Below are 19,179 nucleotides of genomic sequence, written 5' to 3'. Positions count from 1 at the left end.
GGTCTACGAATACTCTTGGGTTGTTGATAAATGTTCCTGATAGGATAATAATGAATCTCTTGTGATGGTTAACTGATTAGAACTGGTTGAAAGGTGTTTATGTGATACTGATCCACGTGATGCGGAAACTGAAAATCCATGTTAATGTTTACGACTATGGCAGGATTTAACATTCGGATGTGATGTTTAATCCAAATTTATTGTTTAGTAAACTTGACCACACATGTATAGGGGTCCCATCATAATTGGTGATTGCATGACAGAATTTATAATTGCATGACAGAATTTGTTAAGTGATTTAAATCTAATCAATTGATGTATACTAAATTAACCATTAAAGATCTGATCATGTGATATCTGAAATGGGCGGCGCACAGGTTAAAGTTGAAGGGGACCCTACATGCTTTCTTTTATGTGACCTGTATGTAAATTATATGTAAGAATTGATTGAAAATATAAGAATCAGTACATGAAAGTGGCAATTAAGACTTGAAAAGAAAAAGGAAACTGGTAATAATTGCACCACTTATTTTAGACGAAAGTCAATGATAATGATGTAGTGCATTAAAGACTTAATATTAATTAAAAGATTGTGTTGTAAATTGGGTATTGATTGTTATTGAGTTTTACATTGAAATTATGTGTTTATTTGATGAACTACTATTCTGTTTTGAAAACTTCTGTGTTGAATAACATTTGGCCGAGGGTTAACAGTGGGTTGTACCCAACTACAAGTTGCACATCCATCTTATCACATATTCTTGGTGCTGGGCCACGCATGGGTCGCACACCCGGATTGTGAATGTATACATCAGTAGGGTCGCACAAGTCCCTTGGACTTCACATTATTTGGGCTGGTGTCTAGCTGGGCCGCACTAGTGTTGACTAAACATAATCGGTATGCTTAATTCATAAATGGATATGAGTATAGTTGAGATTTGGGCCGAATGCACATTGGGTTAAGTTGGTAGCTAAAATTTCATAAATCTACAAGGGCCGCACACAAGGAGATTAATTGCATTTATTACTAGGCCAGTAGTGTTTGGGCCGAACACTGTTACGGGATGGATCAAACATGGACTAACGAATAAACTTGGATGCAAGCTGAATGTTTAATACCTGTTATTGACTGTTATACACTGTGTGCAACATGTTGATTACGTGACTTATGGACATATGAAACTGATTATAATGATAATTGTACTAGGACTTGATTGCTCAACTGTTAAACAAAGTAACTAGTCTTACCGAGCAAAACCAAGGTGAGTTCATCTCTCTTGAGCATGCGTCCCGGTGGTTGGGACGGTCTGTGGGTATCCTGGGGAGGGATAAGTCTTTTGGGTAAAAACGGGAATGTTGGATAATATACTCTTCCTATCACCCTTAAAGTCCCTCCGTGTTGTTTGGTTACTGGGAAGGTAACATGGTATTAGTTAGTAGCGCTACTTAGGTTTGGCAACCTCACCCCGTTCCTGGGAGGACGGGTGTTGAACTAATGACCTAGTCATGACCAATGCTTTGATAGGAGCATTGGAGAAAGGGCAAAATAATCAGAAGCCGTCTTGTATTGGGGTATTATCAACATTGTTTTCAACATTACTTTCGGAATTAAATTCAATGGATTAACTAAACACTTGGTAACCAACGTTTTCGTAAAACTATGAACTCACCAGCGTTGTCTGATACACTTGTTGCATGCTCACAGGTCGTTAGGTAACTTGGAATTGGGAGCTTGCTGTCTGGAGTAGCTGGAGTGGTCATGGGTCAACTGGAAGGATTTATTTGATTGATTTCTTGATACTATACTTTGGTTTTGAAACAGTTTAAATTGGTTTACTATTTGCTTCCGCTGAACATATTGGTTTTCATTTAAACTTGTTGATGGTATTTTATTAATGGTTGAGAACTTTATTTAGAAACTTGTATGGGTTCAATGTGATTAGTGGCTCATCGTTGGTACGTCACACGCCTAACAGGGACACTCCATAGGTGGTATTTTGGGGGTGTGACAAACAAGGTGGTTAATGGATGAATATTAGTGTAAATCATGTAGATCTTGTGTGATTATGATTATTGGTTGATTATCTGATGTCTTGCTGATTAATATTAATATGTGATGTTGTTGTGGTCACTAAACATGTTAACGGAATCAATCGAACACAAGTTAGTAAGTTAAAGAATGAAAACAGAATCTGTCCAAGTTTTACAGCCAACTTCAGTTGGCTGTAAACAGGTTGTAAACACTACGAAAAACTGATATTTTGACTCTAAAACGTGTTATTATGAAATACGGTTCTAATGGCACCGGAATCGTAATTTTTGGACTCCGTTTACTATTTTAAAAGCGTCTTTTCGTGACAGCAGCTAGAGCTGCAATTTTTCTACTGAAAAAGTGCGTCTTGTTTTCTGTTATAACTTGTAATCTGTGTGGAGTCTGATCACGAAATTTATACCATAGTTGACCACCGATGTATTTGTAATTACCCCACTAGAATTTTGTAAATTGGACACCCGATAAATTTTAAATAAATTATCTCGTGGACTGTGGTCAGAAAAATATAAATCTGAATTCAGTCCGGAAAATGAATTTTTATAAAGTATTGGTAACGAACCGGACCCCGATATTTTTACACAATAAAATTTGGAACGTTTAAGGCATTCTGTAAAAATTTGGGAATTTTTGAAATAAGTTAACTATTTTATTAAAATGTCCAAAAACAGCCGGTTTTGAATGTTAATGCTGAATTGACATATGTTGTGACTTGCGTGTCTAAATGTCGAGTATGCTATCTGTGAATGATCTAACATGTTATATGTGTTACGTGCACTATCGTATGTATGCTTATGAGTGGGGAATGGATGGGAAGTATATATATGCGGGCATAAACAGTTAAAGTAATGCATGCTATGTGATAGATACGTGTAGGAACTTTGTGCTCTATTTGTAAGACACTAAATGACTAACTCTAAATCATACTAGGACGTGATTGACCGACCTTGACTGTTAGCGATATTTGAGAATCTAACCGAGCAAACCAAGGTGAGTTCACACTTTTCTACAAAGCATGGTAATTTCCCGGTGGGAATGGGAATGGGTAGGGGAATAGGGATTCCACGTCCTTTGGGACGCGTTCAGGAATGTGAATTCCTCGTCCTTGAGACATGTTCAGGAATGTAAATTCCTCGTCCTGTTGGGACGTATTAGACTTACTGGACTAGAACTCTATCAGCGAAGTCCCTCCCTTTTTGTATCGACTTAATCGCCGAGGCTATGGCGAGCGGGTCATTAGTTAATAGCGCTATTAGGTTTAACAAACCTCACACCGTGCCAGTCGGACGGGCGTGTACTAATGGACTATGGCACGTCGGTGGTGATAGAACACCGACGCTAGGGCACAATTGATTTTTGTTAGTAGTCGATATGATAAACGAGTCTGGTAGTTTAAAATACTGGGGTAGCTCCGCACGGCCAAAGTGCCGGGCTGGATAGCCAGGGAAGGTGGACATGGGATGGTTAACTAATAAACGTTTTCGAACTATAGGGTAACCCCCACGGCTGGATAGCCGAATGAGATTAAACTATGTTTTTGGAAACAACTCTAAAATGGACAACCAACCGTGAACTCACTCAACTTTTTTGTTGACTCGTTATTACATGCTTTGCAGGTCATTAGATGCTATGGAGCTTGCATATGGAGGTGGTCGTTGTGGGATGCGAACTGATATGTCCAGTACTTAATGAATAAACTTTATGAACTTATTAAACCTACTTTTGGACTTTAAACTTATGAACTATGGACTTGTGTTTTGAACTTATGTTTTATGCTTCCGCTGCTAACCTAAAATCGGTTTACTTCCTTTTGGTCACCAATCGTATTGTGTTTGGTTTTATTTACTTAATTATGTTGTTCAATATGATTGGTGGCTCGATCCTGGTCATGTAACGCCTCCAAGCGGTGATACTCTGCATGGTGGATTTTGGGGGTGTGACATTCAGGCTCTTGAACCGAATCAGGCGGCACACAAATGGGATTATTCCGAAGCGTCTCATCCCACTACTTACAGGCCTCCATAATCTTTTGATCCCAAAAACACTTGGTTTTTTGCTTCTGAAACTAAGTTGTTCATCCCTTGAACATCTTGAACCATTTTAATATATTTTTTGACATTGGCTTTCATTTTTTTCAACAGGTTCTGTTATATTTTTCGAGTTAAAATACTATCAATCCAGATGTTAAAAATAAATGGATTAAGTGAAATTAATATTTTTTGTGCTTACTTTTTTGTTGACATTCGAAGCCTCTCGTTCTCGTTGATGAGCTGAATCGTAGAATACCGATGGTGAAAGTGGAACAGGAGTGTTGCAATAGTCCATTTTCTGTGTTTGTGTCCCAACTCCCATCACAGGGTTCATCTGAGACATGTCATGGAGTTCAAAACTGAAATCCATCATATCATCAATGTTCTTGTTATCGTTAGGGTCTTCCTCGGTTTCTACATTTTCTACTGCACGTGCAGTCCTTCTTCTGTAGCTTATTGTGGTGTCAACGGGTAGTAGTGTATACTCCTCCGTTGAACGACCCTCTTCTTTTTCATTTTCACTCTCATTTGCTATCCACACAGGTCCGTTATCCGAAATATGCTCCTCGACTTTATCGATATCCGTAGATGTGATATAACGAATAACCGGTATCTCCACGACTTTCTCAAATAGTTTAAGCCTCTTGTTGTACTCATGCGTGTATAGAAGTTGTGTAAATATAAAAAGGAGTTGATATTTACTTAAAATATGTATTTATTTTATAGTCAAAGTCATCATCATACTCTATTTCTACAAAATCGCATGCTATCAGACAAAAACCTTATGAAATCGCATGTATTCTTTATCCATTTACCAAAACCATTAATCTGATAAAAGCGCATGAATTAGTTATGATTTCGCATGTATCAATTAATCATCACTAAAACTATCTAACCTTATAAATCGCATGCCCAATCAAAATTATTTTTAAAATCGCATGTGTCAGTTAATTATATAACAAAACAAACTAGTCTTGTAAATATGTTATCAAATGTAGTAAGACATACCATAAGAAAGGCAACAGGTCCCATGAACTGTATTTTAAAGTTCTTCCAGCCCGCTCGTGTACGGCGCAAAGTGTCCAGTAGATATGAGCACCAATCTAGATTCGGTATGTCCTCAACAGCCTCTACACCAAGCAAACATCTATCATTTGCAGTTGTGGCCTTTGTAATCTCCGCAAAAAACGTCATCCAGTACACCAGGAAATTTAATTTAAACAGGCTCCCCCATCTCTTTGATTATCCATTGCAGTTGCAATTAAGCCATGGGTAATTCCCGCGTTTTCCCCCCATTGGCTGATGAATGTATCCATAACAGTATTTCCCGGTTCTTTACTTTTTTCAATTTTCTCCACCTTTTTAACTTTTCTTTTATCCACTATTATTTCAACTGGCTTTGGCCCCTTTGGTATTCCAAATACCTCATAAACTGTGACCGATATAATTTTTATTTGGTGTTTACCTACTTTTAGTGTATCGAACTTCTCGTCAAAGTTTATGGCTAGCCAATATGTCAAACGTGTCGAAATATGGTTGATATTCATATATAGAATAGCCCCAAATCCCATATTCTTCACCTCATCAATCTGTTTTTTTTTTTTTTTTTGAAATTTTTTTCACAATATCCATATACGAGTTAGGTTGACATCTCAACAGTATTGCTTCGTTGTTGTATTCGAAGAAAGCCCTAGGTTCTGTTCTAGATTGTTCCAACTGGCTTGGTTTTTTTCCCTGTTCCACCTTTTTTGAAGGCTTTTTTGTTTGTATCTTAGATTTCTTGTCATCTTTCTTCTTTTTCGGCAGTGCCTCAACAAAGTCATCATCCTCAAAACTTTCTTCCACAACCCTTCTTTTTCTATTTTTGTTCACTTTTTTCATTGTTGATATGGGATCTTCAAAGTCATCATCAGAATCTATTTCTACAAAATCGCATGCTATTAGACAAAAACCTAAATCGCATGTGTCACTTAACCATTTACCAAAACTCATTTAGGTGTTAAAATCGCTTCAATGAGTTATCAATTCGCATGTATTAGTTAAGCTTTGCCAAAAATATCTAATCTTATAAATCGCATGCTTCAAACAAAAAACATTTATAAAATCGCATGTATCATTTAATCATATACCAAAACTAACTAATCATATAAAATCGCATGGAGTTTTTTTTTAAATTCGCATGCACAAGCTAACCATTACCAAAACTGCATAATAATACAAAATTGCATGCCCCAGACAAAAATAACTTTTATGAAATCGCATGCCTAAGACAAAAAACATCAACAAACAAAACTGAACATATAAAATCGCATTTGTCATACAAAACCCTCGCAAAACCCTCTATAATATCGCACATGAATCAGCTAACCATTAACAAACCTACATAATTATACAAAACCTAATAAAAAAAAACCATACCAGACATAAACCTTAACAAAATCGTAGTTATGAACAATATGTAATCTTATAAAACTATTGGTTTCAGACAAAAACCTTACTAAACAAACAAAATCACATATGTCATTCAAAGCCCCTTTAAATCCTATTATTAAATCGCATGTCATTCGATACCTGGATTCATCTTCTTTGCCTGTGGTCTGTCGTTGTTGGCCTTGCTCCATTTCTCAAAACTCATCAATCTTTGTTGAATCGCAACGATAAGTAGAACGGAACTTGGGGAAGAAGAATGCAATGTTGAATTTGGGTTTACGGTATGATTTGTGAGTTTTTGGTTGCTGATTATCAGGGGTTTTTTTATTTCGCAATGGACGATTTTAACCTTGGTGGTTTCATATATACATTTTAATTTGATTAAGAGTTAAATGCCCGGATAGTCCCTGTGGTTTGCCCTTATTTCACCTTTAGTCCCTAACTTTCTAAAATTACAGCTATAGTCCCCAAATTTTCAATTTTCGTTCCTGGATAGTCCCTGTGCCTAACATCAGTTAGTTTTCTTAGTTAAGAGAGTGTGAAATGACAAAAATACCCTTTCCTTAAAAATGGCAAACCACAGGGACTATTCGAGCATTTAATAAATAAAAAATAAAAATCTAATTAATAACTCAAATTTCAAGTGGGCCCACAACCTACCCCACCCTCACCCTACGCCTATCATCTTCTTCTTCTCAAAATCTATTATCCACCTGCAAGTTTTGATGTGCAAATTGATGAATTTATACCCTCTGGGTTGGCATGGATTCAACGAGAATCAGTTAGCTTTTTGAAACGAATTTGACAGTTAATATAATCACCCATAATGCCATTGAACAAAATCCCCACAAGCTCTGTTTCTTAACAATAAAAACAACAATTTTTTAAAAACCCATTTGAAATTCTTGGTTTCTTTTCGCAATTGCCCTAAATCCAGAAACCCCATTTGTTGTCTCTCAATTTGCGACTAGAAAACAGAGTTTTCTAACGAAATGGAGAAGAATAGCAACTGGGTTTCGATTGAATCGGAGGTTGGTGATGAGTATGTGAAGGAATTGGAGGTTGCGTGAAAGCTGTTCATGTTGCTTGTTTGCTTTGTCAAAAAGTTCAGGAGGATTTTATATTTAACTAGATGTTGAGAATGTTCAAGCTAAAGATGATAATTCCCCTGTTACAATTGCTGGTAAGTTTCAGTGTGAAATTCATTTGTATTGAATTGAATTTAATATTCTGAGTGTTAATTGTTTGAAGATATATGATATGATATGATTTCCCGTTGAATCCATGCCAAACCCAGAGGGTATAAATTCATCAATTTGCACATAAAAACTTACAGGTTGGGTAATGGATTTTGAGAAGAACAAGAAGATGATAGGGGGTAGGGTGATGGTGGGGTAGGTTATGGGCCAACTTGAAATTTGAGTTATTAATTAGATTTTTATTTTTTTATTTATTAAATGCCCGGATAGTCCCTGTGGTTTGCCCTTTTTAAGGAAAGGGTATTTTTGTCATTTCACACTCTCTTAACTGAGAAAACTAACTGAAGTTAGGCACAGGGACTATCCGGGAACAAAAATTGAAAAGTTAGGGACTATAGCTGTATTTTTAGAAAGTTAGGAACTAAAGGTGAAAAAAGGGCAAACCACAGGGACTATCCGGGCATTTAACTCTTTGATTAATTTAATAGTTAAGCACGAGGTTTAAATGAGATGATCTGACGGTTGTGGTTATAGCGTACATAATGTACGATTAGGCATATTGTATGATAACCGGCCTCTCTCTCTCTCTCTCTCTCTATATATATATATATGTAGAAGATCCTGTAAAAAGTGCTCAAAGTGTGAGAAGTGTATTATAACACTATATATAATACTATATAACACCATATAAACACTGTATAATAATATGTAACACCATATAATACTATGTAACACTATATATCGTTATATAACAAATATAACACTATAGGTTGTCTGATAGCATGTCTATGATAGATGTATAGTGTTATATTTGTTATATAATGTTATATAGTGTTACATAGTGTTATATGGTGTTATATAGTATTATATATAGTGTTATAATACACTTCTCACACTTTAGGCCCTTTTTACACTATCCTTACCCTATATATATATATATATATATATATATATATATATATATATATATATAGGGGCGCTAAAATGAAAACAACCTCCAGTTGTAAGAACCGAGAGAACCACTTTTCAACCATTAGATCTTCAAGATCAATGGATGAGATTAAAAGTAATTAAAAAGTATTATTAAATACTTTTTGTCTTACTATGTCTTTAATATTTTAATCTAAAATGTTAGTTTAGTAAATTTACTCAACTTTGTCTTTTTGTCTTTATTGTTTTTTATTACTATTTTTGTATTATTATATCAATTGTTATTTTTTAAACAGATTTTTTTATTAAAAAACCATTTTAAATTCAGATTTTTTAACAAAACAAATTTTTATTGCGCGTCTTTTTTACGACCGGCTTTTTCACGCGTCATTTTTTAACGCACCGATTTTTATGCGCCGTCTTTTTACGTTTTACAATTTACATAAAAAAAGTTTTACGTTTTACATTAAAAACTTTACGTTTTACGTTAAAAAATTTACGTTTTACGTTAAAAAGTTTATGTTTTACGGTAAACTTTTTACATTTGACGTTAAAAAATTTACATTTTACGTTAAAATCTTTACGTTTTTACATTAAAAAGTTTACGTTTTTTGTTAAAAAGTTTACGGTTTTAACGTTTACGTTCTACATTAAAAAAGTTTACGGTTTTCTTTTCTTTTTTTTTTTTTTTGCATCATCACCGCCCAAATCCAACACATCAAACCCATATAGTTCACTGTTCAAAAAATCACCAGAAAATCAAAAACACATATCAAACACCCACCATTTCCTTATTTCTCTTACCAACGGTATCACCCTTATCTACTCATGGTTTTTGTTTAACAACCAACCCTCCTTTATAACCCAAGCAGCAGCACCATACGAACACCACCACTACCTAAATTAAAAAGATCTCAATTTCTCAAACCACATCATTTCCTTTTTAAGTTGATTTTTTTCTTCAAAATTTCCCAAATTCTTTTCTTCAATTGACAAAAATTGAAGAGAAAACAAGTAGTCCTTTTCAGTTACCACGATAATGAACCACCATCACCGACTCACCGGAAACATGCACAGTCACCAGAAACCTGCACAACAACCGTCAATGACCACCTGCACAGTCGCCGGAAACCTGCATAACAATCGTCACCGACTCACCGGAAACATGCCTCGTCCTCTGCTTACTTTGCCGCTGTCATACTCCACTCGTATCCAACTTTACCCAGCCACAAACACCCTTGAAACGTCATCATCTTCATCATTTATCCTCCTAAAAACCGCGGCTGCCAATGATCTCGTCGGAGGAGTGTCGGAATCCATTTCGACGGCTCTGCCGTCTGCTGCCACCACCCTTCTCTCTTTCTTCTGCTCTCTCTCTCTCTCTCTCTCTCTCTCTCTCTCTCTCTCTCTTGCCGTCGGGCGCCACCACCAGATGGTGGCCGGCCATTTAATCGAGAAATAATTGGCTAAGTGGCGGATTTAAGATAAAATGGGGGTGTGGGTGTCGTGTGCGACAGGAGAAGAAGAAGGTTTGGGTTGAAAGATGAAGCTCTCTGGTTTTTGAAGAAGAGAGAAATGAAAAAGGAGACAAATGAGAGAGAGACAATGTCTGGTAGATATAAATGAAGAGAGAGGGTGAGATTTGACATTTGGGGTAAATGACCAAACTACCCCTTTTTCTGATTGGTTGAGAGTGGTTCTCGCGGTTTTTACAACTGAGGGTGGTTCCTATTTTAGCGCTCCCCTATATATATATATATATATATATATATATATATATATATATATATATATATATATATATATATTTACTAGTCTAAGTCCCCGTGTAATACACGGGTGGCTAAACAACAAAAAATTTATACTTTAATACGTAAATACTTTATTACAGGTTTGTTCGAATATTAAGATAAATAAAATCTTATAAAAATTAATTAACGACTACATTTCATATTAATTATCATGTGTACATCTATAAATAATTTTTTGAAATGAATGAAATGTTGTATTAAATCTATAAAAAATAAATAAATTGGATTTAAATCACAAACCCGCTTTTCCCAAAGTGTATAAATATAATTAAAATGCATTAAAGTATAAAACATTATATTTGTTTACTTTTATTAAGAATTAAGGTGTCTTCAGACAAACAACAGTTACCCTTTCTCAGAGCCATCTAGAATTTCTTGCTACGGCCATCACTATACATCTGCAAATTAAAAGACAAACGTTAAATAACATCACAAGGTAAGTAAACTCCTAGTGAAAGATATGTTCACAAAAAGTATAAAAAAAAACAGGTTGACTAATAAGATGTGCATATTTTCCTAATATTCACATGTATATCTATTAGTATTAGTTGATAGGCTAGCCTTTAATAGACCCATCTCTTATTCTCTTATATGTATCATGTACTAATAATTAATGTCTAAGTACAAATCAATGGTGCTCTTCTAAGTCCTAAATAGGAATGTCAACCAAGTGGCCTGGGTGGGTTTAGGATGTGTATTGGTGATCCCAACCTAATGCCTAAAAAATATAATATAGGTTTAGCATAGCCTAAAAAGTGTTAAAAAGAAATTAACATATGATGTCCTAATTTTTTAGGTATGGTGTTATACGACATCATGTTAAAAAAGAAACAAATCTAATACCATGTTAACACACAAAAAGCTCGGAAATATGCCTAAAAATTAAGATACCATGTGTTCTTTTCCTTTTTACAATCTTTAGGCTATATCATTTTTCTTTTTAACACAACTCAACCTTATATGTATGTTTATCTTAGAAAGAAAAAGAGTTTTCATTATATAAAAAGAGAGTTTTCAGTATATGACAAAGTATTTATAAAGTTTGAATTGGATGAGTAGATTTTTAAAGGGAAAGCATTCGTTTTAATTGGAAAGTAGTTAAAGATTGTTAATATTTCAAATAAAAAAAAGTTAAAAATTAGCATATAATTGTATACCTTTTCTTTACCATATAAGATGATATTAAGTTGTATATAAGAAGAAAAAATGATGAGGTGGCAGACGATAAAAAAATAATAAGGTGACATTCTATGTCAAGAAAACAGTCTACTTGACATCCATCCACTAAAAAAAAGCCACATACACAACTTCCACATATTAAACCAACGTGCCATCAGCCAAGTACGTTTCTTGTTGATTTCACAAATACGATCATTTTAAACAACTTTAAGTATACTAAAATTGGATAAAGAGACTTTTTACCACAAAGATATGAAAGTATACAGTGGTTTTAAAGTTTATCAACCCTATTAATAATATTAAACCACTTGATGAAAACTGAAAAAAGAAGAGATATGTGAAGACATACATATATCAAAGAAAAAAAACCATCGTGATGTGGAGTCACTTCTACTCCTATTATTACAACTCTTAAAAGATCATTTCTCCCTTCTTAAACCCTAACATATATCATATCTGCAATCAAACAACAAAAATAATTTAATCCAAATGTTAAAAAAAAGAATTAGAAAACTAATCGAGTATTAGCAAAACAAACCAGGCAAATTCCTCTCAGGAATCCTCCATTCTTCATAAACTTTTTAGCCCATTTATTGGTGCCTGCAAATTGTTAAAAAAATAAAAATTTACTTTATATTAATCGAACTATGTCATTAAATAAAATAAAAATACATGTTGTTAAACGTATTTTTTTTTATAATTGTTTTGAATTGAAAGTTGTAGTCATTAGGGTTGCGAGTAGGGTCAGAAACTTCGGGCAAGAACCGGAGGCAGAAACTTGCCTCACTGAACGACCCATGACAAAAAAAAAAAAAAAAAAAAAAACTTTTATTTTTATGATAAAATATACACATGGAGTTGTTCGAACCTTCAAAACAAACTCATTTAATTAAGTTTAGAAATAAATTAAAAGTTTAAATAAGAAAATATAAACAACAAAAACTTTATTCATTAAATATACATTATATATTTTTTTAACAATCATGACCAATCGAAATATAACAAATTAGTAACATGGATATTAATATAGTGTTGATTGTTCTAATTATCAAATAATCACTTGCTTACTAAAAAAATCCCTTAACTTTGAAGACATTGAACTGACTTGCTAATTGTATTCATTCATACCTAATACAATACGCTAATCAATAAATAAAACACACACACACTAAAAAACCATTCAAATAATAATGTTAAAAATAGAAAGGAAAAAAGAAGAAAATAAAGAAATCATAACTTTTATGAAATTAAAACTTCCACATTCAGAGAAGAGATTTATAACATCAATGAAAACATTTTAGAAAATTAGGATACTGAACTTTGCACAAAATCGATGAAATGACTAATGATTGATGAAGTAACCATAGGGTATTAAATAGATCATATTAGCGTATTTTTTAGACTTTGGAATCTATTTTGGGGCGGATAATGAAATGTTAAAATGAAAATATGCAGTTAGCATAATTCAAAATCTATTATGGGGTGGATGGTTACAAAGAAGAGTACACTTCACTTGAGATAAATGACTTCTATTACAGAAGCATAACTTTTACATAGTCATGTCAGCATGTTTTCCAGTGAGTTGTATATAAAACATATATGTATGTATGTATGTATGTATGTATGTATGTATGTATGTATGTATGTATGTATGTATGTATGTATGTATGTATGTATGTATGTATGTATGTATGTATGTATGTATGTATGTATGTATGTATGTATGTATGTATGTATGTATGTATGTATGTATGTATGTATGTATGTATGTATGTATGTATGTATGTATGTATGTATGTATGTATGTATGTATGTATGTATGTATGTATGTATGTATGTATGTATGTATGTATGTATGTATGTATGTATGTATGTATGTATGTATGTATGTATGTATGTATGTATGTATGTATGTATGTATGTATGTATGTATGTATGTATGTATGTATGTATGTATGTATGTATGTATGTATGTATGTATGTATGTATGTATGTATGTATGTATGTATGTATGTATGTATGTATGTATGTATGTATGTATGTATGTATGTATGTATGTATGTATGTATGTATGTATGTATGTATGTATGTATGTATGTATGTATGTATGTATGTATGTATGTATGTATGTATGTATGTATGTATGTATGTATGTATGTATGTATATATGTATGTATGGAGTTTTAGTCCTCACAAATGCCAACCTCATTATATCAGCATTCACTTTCAACCAAGTAATTGCTTCTTGAGCTAATTGAAGGCTTGAAGCAATGACTCGATATGCCACACGTAGTATAACACTAAAACTTACAACTAACTGACCTACCAAACTATTTTAAATATATGAAGTTGCAGTGACCACCGCAAATGCTACATTATCTTCGTGTTGCTACATGTATTTTCACGTAAATAAGTCACCTGAGAAAAGTCCACAACGATGGAGCGAACTAAGAATATAGATTACTTTTAAGGTAGGCACAACCATGATAAAAAGAGAACTTGTAGATAGTACACACTCCATCCCATTGAAGAGGCCCTTTAAATTATGGGATGTAAAAACCTATACGTTGAACTTTATAGCATTTGGAGTAAGTTTAAATGTGTTTTAAAGTCAAATATAAATATAAATTACAAAATTTAAGGAGATTTAAATTAACATTAGAATTCATGATTTATTTTATTATTAAAGTCTAAATAATTCACCATTCCTTTTTGTCTGTTCTCCTCATATTACATAACCCCATCATTATCATGGCCATTAATTTGGAATATGAATCACATGCAAGAAAAAACGATTTGTGATCAATAAGTCATCTATTCATCTATAATGCTTCATCAATTGATAATCTATACCACTTTAGGAAATCTGTTGCACAACATCACCATTTCTAACGGTTGTTAGCCATCGCCTATTTCATCCCACCAATCTGCAGCTAGCGCTCTTCCCATCATGCGCCGCAACGAACAACATGTCACAACCGTCGCACGCTAGAGCGACGCCATTGTCAATCATCTGAAACATCATCGAGAGGTATTTGTCCCTCATCTTCGCTCTCTGTTTTTCTCCCGGTTGTACCAACTAATATCGTTCTGCAAGTTCAGGTAAGCTTCAAAGAATTTCAGATCATAATAGTTAATATTTTATATAATAGCCTAAAATGATTAGTCTTTAAAAATAAAAAGACATAAATGATGTAATCAAAGTAAAATCTTATTTACACTATTTATTGAAGCAAGTGATATGCATTTTAATAAATTTACCTTTTAAATTTTTAGTTAGTCGATGATCTTATAAAAATTAGTTTCAGACTTATAAAACATTTGGGCAATAATTTGATTCCAGCAAGTCTAGACTATTAGATATTCGCTTTAGTACAAAAAAACATTATACACTTTTATACACATCCTAATAATTATCATTGTCATACTCATTATTTAAAAGTAGATATTTTTTTTCTAATACACGTATTCTGACTATTCGTCATATCTAGACTGACTTCTTCAAAACCAAACAAACAACATCGAAACCTGTGGGATTCGATTGAACATATACAGTTAGGTTTATGATATTAACAATAATGCCCCAAAATTGAGAAAAATCGGTTAAAACTAAGAACATATACTGTTAGTAGTACCTTCAATCACTTTCCTATAGGATTTGCCATGGCAATGAGGCTGCAAATAAATAAAATAAGAGCACCACTATCAATTTATAGCTACTGAAACTGATGAACTTTCAGGTTCCCAATTTTCACTCTATAATTTATTATGCTACCAAACATTATATGCAGAAACTCTCATATATGCAAGAGACTAACAGATAACTTGAAAATCTTCGTGAGGCATTTCATCGAACAACATGCATGCACTTTCCTAATCAAAAGATTTACAAACCCCTCAGCCCCCATGGCATTCCCATAGATCTAAACACATTTAAATTCTACAAAGCAAAGAACATGAAGCCAGAGTGGTTACGATGTACTTGGAAAGCTGCAGTCAACATATTTCGGTTCTCCAGTCTGAGATAAATGTATGTATTATACACGACACGACTTCTCTACTTAACGAATCCGGATTAAATAGTTGAATTGGTTGCTCCGAAATACACTTGCTGCACTTGATAGCGCATTCTAATGTTACCTCTCCTAAATTTTTTTACGGTTAAAAAGAAAAATTATCACCCACATATAAAAAAGACGTTTCTGTAAGGATCTAAGTTGCATTGGCAAATTGAAGCACACCCACATTGCTTTATGCTTTTGAGCTTAAGACAGAGGTCAAGGTTTTAACCCATTTACGTATGAATGGGTTGATTTAAGTTATGGTTTATCTCTAAAGGGTAAATAAAAGCTGCAAGGGAAACGGGTCAAGCGGGTTAAAAGTAACCTAAATGTACTTTTGATGTTTATAGTCTCAAATTAGGTTATTTTTAATAGCTAATATTGTAATTAAATTTACCACATTAGCCATTAAGGAAAAAAACAGTAAGATTTCATCAAATTGAACAAATCACATTCATAATTCCTTAAAAACAAACAAAACTCAACTCCAAATCCATCAAATAGAGTACCTTCCCGACAATAGTGAAGCAACGGGGATGTTCCGACAGTGACGGCCAAGGCTCTTCATGCATCTCCAGACAGTTCAAGAACCTGTAATGAATCAATTTCACAATTAAATTTCTACTGAAAAAGAAACCCTAAAAAGTCAAGCAAGCAGGGCGTAACGTCAAAAACAGGTGAACACAACGAACATAGTAACATCAAAAATGAAAACTGAAGATTAGACAAAAACACTTTTATCCAAAATTTTATAATAAACCAGTTGACTCGTTATAATTATAACATCCACAGAAGTGCTAATGCCAAAACCATGTAGGAAAAAGGCTAAATTTACCAAAGATGGGTCTTTAACGAAACAATTTAAACAAAGAGTAGTCCATACCAATTACATTCGAGAGAGTATGGATCCCTTAACTAAGTCACTTTGCACATTCGCTTTTCCAAAGAAATGGTTTTCAGATGAGATGATAGCTCTGGTGGGAGATCGGGATCATACTCCTAAAATATTTAATAAAAAAAATATATTTACAGAAGTCGATTGTAAACCGGTTGGTCGTGGGTTCGCATCATACTTCAGGAGATTTGAAAATCATAGTCAACACCTCGATATAATGTGTATGAATTGCATATGAAAGCAATGTAGTTATATATGCACATACATAACAATACATCAGAATCATTATTGAAGCACCTTCTTGTGTTGCATCTGGTACATGGCTGTCCATGTGAGCTTTGAAGGCTTACCTTTTGCATTTTTTTTTATTTGCAAACATGAAAACCTAAATTAAAACAAATGAAACAGTTAATTTATAAAATCAATAAAAAATAGCCATAACCAAATTAAGAAATTAAACCCTTGGAACAAACCAAAAATAAAGTAGACCAGGACCAAACCAATCGTTTTGGCTGTTTTACAATGCCGTAACTCGCTAGACCGCAAATATATAGTTACCAATCAAAATGGGATAGGGTGTCTATCTTTCTTCAGCAATTGTGAAACCAAACAAAAAAGGTTATAAGTAAAAATTTTCAAGGGTTAGGTCCTTGTACCGTTCTGCTAGGTTCAACCTCAGCAATGTCAATAGCAATAACGAAGACCTGTGATCAAATATATGCCAAATATATAACTTTAAATCACAATTAAATATGAGAAACAAATCAGATTTTTTTTTTGTTTGAATAACTACACTAAAGTAATAGCAGATCTGAGTTCATCCATTTTTTTATCAGATTGCTTTTTTATTGCAGTTTCAAGAACAAACGACAACTTCCAAAATACATCTTTAGAACTTACCCATTTTTTTCACAAAAGTTACCTTTTATGAGCAAGGCCAAAAAGAAGATTATTCTTGTTGGCAACGGCTAAACCTTGAAATGACAAACACCAACATCAATTAGTATCCCTGTGATTATAGGTGATATATTTAAAAGGGATTAGGTAACAACTATACAACTCACCTTTCTGCATACCACATTATCCAAACATGACATAAGAGGCATCATCTCCACAATCTCTATGTCATATGAAACATCAATAATAAAGTCAGTAATCAAAGTGTACATCATATTCATCATATAGTCAGAGTATGCATTATATAACCAGTACTAAAATATTATCAAGTAAAAAAATTGTAATCTAACCTTCAAATTGTTCATATGATTAAAAAGTAAAAAAAGTGAATACTGAACATGGAGTAAACTTCAAATTGTTGGCATTCAGTTTCCAATGCTCTTGGTCAGATCTTCAAAATGAAGTCTAGAATAAACATCAATAAACACCTATATAATCAAATATTCAAATTAGAAGTCAATAAACATCAATTAAGGTAAGTTAAAAAATTACCTTGTTACATTTTCTCTGACGAAATCAACTTCTTGACTCCTTCCCCTTCATAATCTTCTTTGTTTTCGTCTTCATAATCATAATATTCGATTGAACCTACCAAACGCCCAATTAACAACCAGAACTTCAAATCAAACTTGTTGACAGTTACTTGCTGACTCAAAGCTGATTTGAAAATCGATCTAGGGTTTCAAACTGACACAATTCTCGTTTAACCCTTGAAAATTAGACACATAACCCATTTGAAAATCGAATCTCTTTCAGAAATATTACCTTGTTCGATTGAGCGACAAAATCAAAACCGATTCGACAACTCTATATCTATATCAATGATTAACATATTAAACATTGATTAAAGTTAAAAAATCAAATGTTATCAAATTACATCATAAAAATCAAAGAAAACATACCTAGATGAGTGTTTGAATGCTTGAGATTTAGGGATTTCTAGGGCCAGGAACAATCGTTGCTAGAGATGAAGCCGTAGATGAGATTTAGGGTTTGTAAAATTGAATGTGTGATGTTTTGAGAAGCCGTGTGAATGTGAAGAGAAATCAATTTGGCAAATTGGAGAATGATTTCAACTAATTGATTGAGAGAATTTATTAGGTTTCCAAATTGAAGAGGCGGTTTCAAAAAAGTAAGCGTAGGAAGGAAGGATGAGAGATAGATGAGAGAATGGCGCCCAATTTCTCAATTCTCTGGCCAAAGAGAATAGCCACCTCATAGTCAAATAGTCAACCATTATTTTGCTTTAGTATAATAGATAGATTATTTCTTATTTCTTATATTAATATTTTAATTTTATTGTTTACACGTAAATGAGTTTTCGATGAAAATGGCAAGTACCAAACTACTTAGTGTCAGTTAACTAATATTTTTAACGGAGTTAGGGTGTTGTATCAAAATGACAAAAAATGGGAAATGCCAGTTACCTAGAAGAGAAAAAAAAAACTATTTTGACTAAGACCATGGGGTATGGAGGGGCTTGGGTTGGGGCTTGGGTTGGGCATTGGTTGACACGTGGAATAACAAAACTCAAGTCTTCAACCCACTTTGGAAGGGGGTATGGTGGGCGTGGCTTGGCTGGCGTGGTCAAGCCACATCAGCTTTTTTTTAATATATATATATATATATATATATAT

The 19,179-nt window shown here is 33.5% G+C and overlaps 1 protein-coding gene across 26 annotated transcripts; it reads right to left on the bottom strand.

Moving 5' to 3' along the window:
• Positions 1-14,275: 14,275 nt before the first annotated feature.
• Positions 14,276-18,739, bottom strand: LOC118484727. 26 transcript variants are annotated; one of them, XR_004874180.1, is made up of 12 exons: positions 18,445-18,739; positions 18,308-18,355; positions 18,035-18,130; positions 17,833-17,970; positions 17,650-17,705; positions 17,486-17,559; positions 17,242-17,289; positions 16,883-16,970; positions 16,574-16,689; positions 16,200-16,281; positions 15,265-15,304; positions 14,276-14,719 (listed from the first exon to the last, which is right to left on the bottom strand). XR_004874180.1 is itself a non-coding variant. In XM_035980616.1 (7 exons), the coding sequence occupies exons 1-5, from the start codon at positions 17,764-17,766 to the stop codon at positions 16,606-16,608; spliced, it is 405 nt and encodes a 134-aa protein (XP_035836509.1). In that variant the 5' UTR covers positions 17,767-17,826; the 3' UTR covers positions 14,276-14,736; positions 16,200-16,281; positions 16,574-16,605. The 26 variants fall into 26 exon arrangements, 8 of the variants coding, with proteins under 8 accessions (XP_035836509.1, XP_035836508.1, XP_035836511.1 ...); XR_004874176.1 differs by having other exon boundaries at positions 16,851-16,970; positions 17,508-17,559; XR_004874175.1 differs by having other exon boundaries at positions 17,508-17,559.
• Positions 18,740-19,179: the final 440 nt, after the last annotated feature.

This window comes from Helianthus annuus, chromosome 12 (genome assembly GCF_002127325.2).
Source record: "Helianthus annuus cultivar XRQ/B chromosome 12, HanXRQr2.0-SUNRISE, whole genome shotgun sequence".
Taxonomy (NCBI): Eukaryota; Viridiplantae; Streptophyta; class Magnoliopsida; order Asterales; family Asteraceae; genus Helianthus; species Helianthus annuus.
The sequence above is the reverse complement of the archived record's forward strand: the minus strand, read 5'-3'. Positions and strand labels throughout refer to the sequence as shown.

Bases quoted from the DNA above. Each gene is read 5' to 3' on its own strand.
- LOC118484727 (XM_035980616.1), bottom strand. From the start codon at position 17,766: ATGATGAATATGATGTACACTTTGATTACTGACTTTATTATTGATGTT. The intron at 16,971-17,241 runs GTACAAGGACCT...GTTTTAATTTAG, and splicing joins AGGTTGAACCTAGCAGAACG to GTTTTCATGTTTGCAAATAA. The intron at 16,690-16,882 runs GTGCTTCAATAA...TAAATATTTTAG, and splicing joins ACCAGATGCAACACAAGAAG to GAGTATGATCCCGATCTCCC.